The sequence below is a fragment of the Rhincodon typus genome, chromosome 2 (assembly GCF_021869965.1).
Source record: "Rhincodon typus isolate 14 chromosome 2, sRhiTyp1.1, whole genome shotgun sequence".
NCBI classification, from domain to species: Eukaryota; Metazoa; Chordata; class Chondrichthyes; order Orectolobiformes; family Rhincodontidae; genus Rhincodon; species Rhincodon typus.
Window position 1 is genome coordinate 54,469,180 of NC_063333.1, and position 5,890 is coordinate 54,475,069.

Here is a 5,890-nt window from a genome sequence, read left to right on the forward strand (position 1 = left end):
CACAGCAGCCCCCTCCTCCCGACCCGAGCACAGCAGCCCCCTCCTCCTGACCCGAGCACAGCAGCCCCCACGTCCTGACCTGAGCACAGCAGTTTTTATAGACTTTGCCACTTCACTAGAAACATGGTAAGATGCATTGGCATAGCTGACTGTGCAGCTTTGTATACATGCCTATATGCCTTGTACAGGATACATATTTCCTGTCTTCAATCTTCATTCAGTTGTCACAATTTTTGATCACACTCACACATCAACATTTATCATTGTAGATTTATTTGTGAGCATTTCTTGTTCAACATATGGCTGCTCACGAGAAACTTCTTCCGTGTAGCTAACTGTATTCTCTTTTAGATCTGTTACTATCTTGTTGAGATAGATTTTGAAAAAAAAAACCGACCATTTATTTTCAACACATGAATTTATTTATTCTGCCTCTTATTAAGTAAAACAACAGCAACTTTTGTTTTTCAGTTATTGGAGTGCTTCAGGATTAACCCTTGGACTTATCCATCCAAATCTGAATGGTGGTTTCACTTGAAGGAAAAGATGAAAGACAATGAAGAAGCATCCAAGGTAAATCAGCAAAACTGTTGAATGATATACTTCTGTTGCAAATGATTGTCTAAATTAATGCAGTTCTGTATATTGATGGAAAGATGTGACTTATGTCATTTGTGCTATTCATTATGGTTGAATTTCTTAAGCTGTTACTAATTTGAATAAATTGTTCATGGCAGCCTGATAGGTTGTGATTGAAATGTCAGTTTTGATTGACATTTGAAACCTCATTTGTGTTTCTTCCTGGATCACAGAGTGAAGTGTTCCAAGCAGCAGAAGGCTGCATTTCAGAGGGGAGGAAGACTGATGGAAAATTCTAGCAGAAAGATTATGATTTCGTTAAAATATGAGCTATGATTATTCAATTTAGTTTTAATTTGTGGATTTGATTGACACTTCTACATTGAGAGTTAAGACTAGAATTGAAATATTTCACAAATTTTCATTGACAGCTTAGTTTTCATTTGTGTGAAAGAATATTCTGGAGGTTATTATCAAATCTTTTTCCAAGGAAAATAACATTGGCTGGAGAAGTAGTAACAGTCTGTTAGCATTAAGAAACAAGGGACACATAAAAATTCTGGCTACAAATGCGGAGGAAAGAAACAGAGTGTTGAAAATTTTGAAACACACTCAAAAATGTTGGAGGCCCGGCAGCATATTGATCGTCTGAATGAAAAAATGTATGTTTTCTATCTCAGGAATAGTTGGGGCAGAACGTTAGCTCAGTAGTTAGCATCAAAGCGCCAGGGACCCTGGTTTGATTCCACTCTCGGACTGTCTGAGTGGAGTTTGCATGCTCTCCCCGTGTCTGCGTGGGTTTCCTCCCACAGTCCAATGATGTGCACATTAGGTGGATTGGCCATGGGAAATGCAGGGATACAAGGATAGGGGAGGGGGGTGGGTTTGGGTGGGATGCTGTTCACAGGGATGGTGTGGACTCGTTGGGCTGAATGGCCTGCTTCCACATTGTAGGAATTCAACGATTCTATGAAGCTTTTTATTGGAAATGAAATTATCGAAATTGTGAGGCATTTATCTCATGTCAACACAATCCAGTTTGCTACATTATGCTGTACTGGCCAGTTTGTTAATCCAGGTGGAAAATGATTTGTGTTAAGGTAGAGTTTCTACTGAAGGGTAGTTAAAAGAATTATTGCTCAGTAACATGTATTTCTGACCCAATTGGTAACTATAAACCATAAGAAAAGACCACTTCTAACTAATCATTTAACCCATAGAAAAAGAGGAAAAGCATTTTATTTAAAAGAAGTCATCACTTGCTTCAGAAACATTTATTCAAATGAATCTGTCAACAGTGTTACTTGCAGCAAGATTTCCCACTGACACTGAATAATGAGCATTTAATTGAATCTCTGTCATGTTGATTGAAATATTGAAATGAGTGAAATCACACTTCTCCTAGGGAAGACGTTTTGAGTTGTACAAAGGTTTGATGTGGTAGAGGGAAGGGATGGGGGTGTTGGCCAGGCGTGGTTTTGGTAGGGACAGGTATGGGAGGCCCAGTAAATTGGTGCCACACTGTGACGTGCCATTTGGTCCGATGTTCCTACCTCCGGCCCATTTAGGTCGAGTTAGGTTTGGTGGGGGTGACACTTAACCTGCCTGCGAGCCCAGGAGCTCCTTGAGGCAACGAGAGGGCCGAGGTTCTGAGGCCAACTGTAATTTTCTGTGGTATCCAGAGCTGAACTAATGCAGGGAATTGGGGGTTTGGTTGGGAGTGCTGGGGAGCATTCTACTGCATTTGAAACCCTCGCCATTCCTTCAGTAGCTGACATACTGTGATCTCCATAGCCGTGGTCACAAGCCTCCATATGGAGAGCCTTCCACCATGTTTGTCATACAGTAGTGGCCACTTTTGAAATCGAGCGTACTCAGAGTGCTCTTCCATTTTGGGACACCCTCTCTCTCTCCCTCTCTCCGCCATTCTGGCAGTACAGCTGGCTGTTCTCCTGGCCCTCCAACTTTAGGAACCTGGGTTGCTATGTTTAATTGTGACCAGCCATACGATACATGGGAACATCGGTGCTTACAAATTTCCCTTCAAATCACACACCATTCTAACTTAAGTGATAAGGCCGTTGCTTCATTATTGCTGAACCAGTGATGCCCATGTCCTGTGAATGAATAAAAATTTTGAACAGTGAGTACACCTTTGGCCATGTCCATCAATGTTGCATCATGTCAGATGAAAATTCACTCCTCAATGTCTTTTAAACTTATTTTTGTGATGTGACCGTTCTAGCCGGGCAACATTTTTTTTGCCCATTTTGAATGGTTCTGAGGGCATTAGTAGTTAATTCAATCATGTGGAACGACTGTCATGTACAGATCATACCATGTAGTAGGAGCGGGTCTTTTGTCCAGTGACTCCATTGGATTTCAACAGTAGTCCTTCTGCTTTTTTGCCATTTAAATGGACGGGCTTTTTGAAATTGAGTTTCACAACTTTACAACTTCATGTTGGCTTTAATGTCATGACCTTTAGGTTGTTGGATCAGTACCATAGCCACAAACATTGTTCCATCCTGTTCACCTCAATAGACATTGAAACTTCAGTTTAACAATTTATCTGTAGGGCTGCACCTTTGACAATGCAACCTCTTATCCCAAAGTGTTATGAATGGGTGTCACCTTAGATTATGTAATTATTTGTCAGTTTAGAGGATGAATTTTGATCAGTGCACAGACAGCACACTGGAGCCTAAGGACACACTTGTTTTAACGTCTTATCTGAAGGTGAGTTGAAGTTGTGACTTTCTATTACAACAAGGATCATGAGTTTACACAGTCCTCAATAGACCCACTAAGTAATATCTTAGCCACAGTGATAAACTTCATTTGGCTACTTGTCACCTTATATCAGAAGAGATTATTATTTAATGAGTCAAAATTTTCTGAATTCCAGGCTTTGGCTGCACAGAAATCTCTGCCCATGAACTACTACACTGTGTTCCACAACATTCAAGCAGTGCTACCAAAAGATTGTATTATTGTCAGTGAGGGTGCCAATACCATGGACATTGGCCGAACAGTGCTGCAAAACTACCTGCCTCGGCACAGGTAATTGTTCTGTTACTAAATAAAGGGTCGCATTAATAAAAAGGGCATTTCTAGTTCTTAATAAATGCTTTGTAGTTCTACAAAATTCTCTATATATTGTCCCAGTCATTTAGTAAAAGCTCCAGGGGAATCGTTGCTGGCTGGAGCTAGGGGTGATATCTCTGTTCCTCGCTCAGGAGGAAGTCTTGGCTCAGAGAGCTGCTGGCCAGTCCAATTGAACTTGGTAATCCAAGCAGTATCACAGGAAGCAGTGGCCAGTGCTGGGACTGTGTCTCACAGGTGAAAGTGCCGGGAACCCTAGGACCAGGAAGGGAGAGGGATATTAAAGCGGGGACAGCTGGGGACCCATGTGGTTGGGTGCTGACTCTGAAAAGGCCAAGGGCATTGGGAGCACCTGAAGACAGGTAAGGGCCCAGTTGTAGAAGGGGGCTCATGGAGGAGGTGCCTCTCTTCCCATTCCCATTCATGGCCTGAGCAGGAAAATCCTGCTGGGTTTCCCCCAGTACCTCGGAATTGTGGCCAGGCAGGAAGTGGCCTTTGAGTGGCTGAGCTGCATACATGTGCATTATGTCAATGCCAATCATGGCATTGACTTCCAGTTCTGGAGGTCGCTGCCCACATGGACCTTGAAGCTTTGTGCCAACGCCAGGTTTGCGTTTAGTAGAGGAGCCAGGGAAACACTTCTCCATTGAAAGGCTGGCAGAAATGTGAATTGTGCAGAATCCATCCCCACAAAATGTGGCAGATAATATCTCAATTATTCATTTTAAATCTGATCTCAATAGATTTTTGCCGGACAAGGATAGATCAGGATATGGATCAAAGACAGGTAGATGGAGTTATGATGCATACCAGCTATATTCCCATGGAATGCCAGAATGGGTTGGAAGGGTCAAATGGACTACTTCCATGTAATATTTCCTCAAACTATGCTACTTTGTATTGTTACAACTAAAATCTATAAAAAAGTTCTCCCTGCTGATTTTATTTTAGATTGGATGCTGGCACCTTTGGCACCATGGGTGTAGGTCTAGGTTTTGCTCTAGCTGCAGCACTGATTGCCAAGGATGAAAGCCCGCATCAGCGGGTGATCTGTATTGAAGGAGACAGTGCTTTTGGCTTTTCTAGCATGGAGGTGGAGACCATATGCAGGTAATGCAATAAACGTCTGAGTATATGAAAGAATGGACCTTATTATTGGTTTGTAGACTGAAAATGAGATCATTTTAAAGAAAACAGTAATCATTTTATTTTGAAAGCTTTGCCAGTTCCTATGAAATTTGACAGTTCTTACCCATCTTGACAGTTCTTTTGCAACTTTGATGGTTCAAATGTGTTCTTAGGTTTTTACGCATATTAACATCTACTTTAAACAATTCCAAAGGGCATCTGACCTCCCTCCAAAGAGTACTTTACCTATCCAAAAAGGCAACTGATGTTTCCCAAACATATCCTGGAAATATGCCCAAATATTACCTCTCCAAAGGAATATCTTCAGTTTTGGACTGTATCCACAAAGTTCTGACCTGTTCCTACCAGCTCTAAACAGCACACTTTGAATTTCAGGCACCTACCTCACCAAAAATACACGAGTGGAGGCAGCTGTTTGTTGTACGAATGACTACCTCTGTGAATCAATCAAATGCAATTTAGAACCCTCTGCCCTTCCCTCCCTGATGGGCCTAGATTTTCACATGGAGTCAATGGCTCAGAGATGAGAGAATAGATATGGCACGATGAAAATTTGGGTAATAATGATTTGGCATCAGAGTAGCACTTGCTATCCCTGATCTTGACTGGAAGCTCAGCCCTATCAAGTAAGAGGTTTTAGCTCCTGCAAGTGTCAGGACAGAAGATGAAGGCAAGGGAGTGAAAAGTGTGCAACAGGAGACAGTGAAGGCAGTCATATAGTGGAATATAGGAATGGTGCAGAAGGGATTGTTGAGAGAAGGTTCAAGCTGTGGTTAACAGTTCTATCTGTCAAATCAAAACACTTCTTCCGCTGGAACCTCCTCAATATATTGAACAGAATCAAGGGCAAGTCACAGATGTTAGTTTTATTGGTTATGCGATGGCCCTAATGTCAGGACATCTCGGTGGGTAATGCCCTGGCCCCACTCATCCCACATTATCACTAGCAACACTTTTGCAGTTTTGTATAACCAGGAGCCACTGCAGAAAAACAAATCCTGTTTATTTCCTCAGAGATAGTAGGAACTGCAGATGCTGGAGAATCTGAGATAACAAG

General features: G+C 42.0%; 1 protein-coding gene across 1 annotated transcript in view; it reads left to right on the forward strand.

Moving 5' to 3' along the window:
* Positions 1-5,890, forward strand: part of hacl1 (2-hydroxyacyl-CoA lyase 1) — a 56,585-nt gene that overhangs the window by 34,513 nt on the left and 16,182 nt on the right. The window contains exons 7-9 of the mRNA XM_048608083.1: positions 472-573; positions 3,488-3,642; positions 4,636-4,794. Coding sequence (XP_048464040.1) covers positions 472-573; positions 3,488-3,642; positions 4,636-4,794 — 416 coding nt within the window. The remainder of the gene's footprint in view (positions 1-471; positions 574-3,487; positions 3,643-4,635; positions 4,795-5,890) is intronic.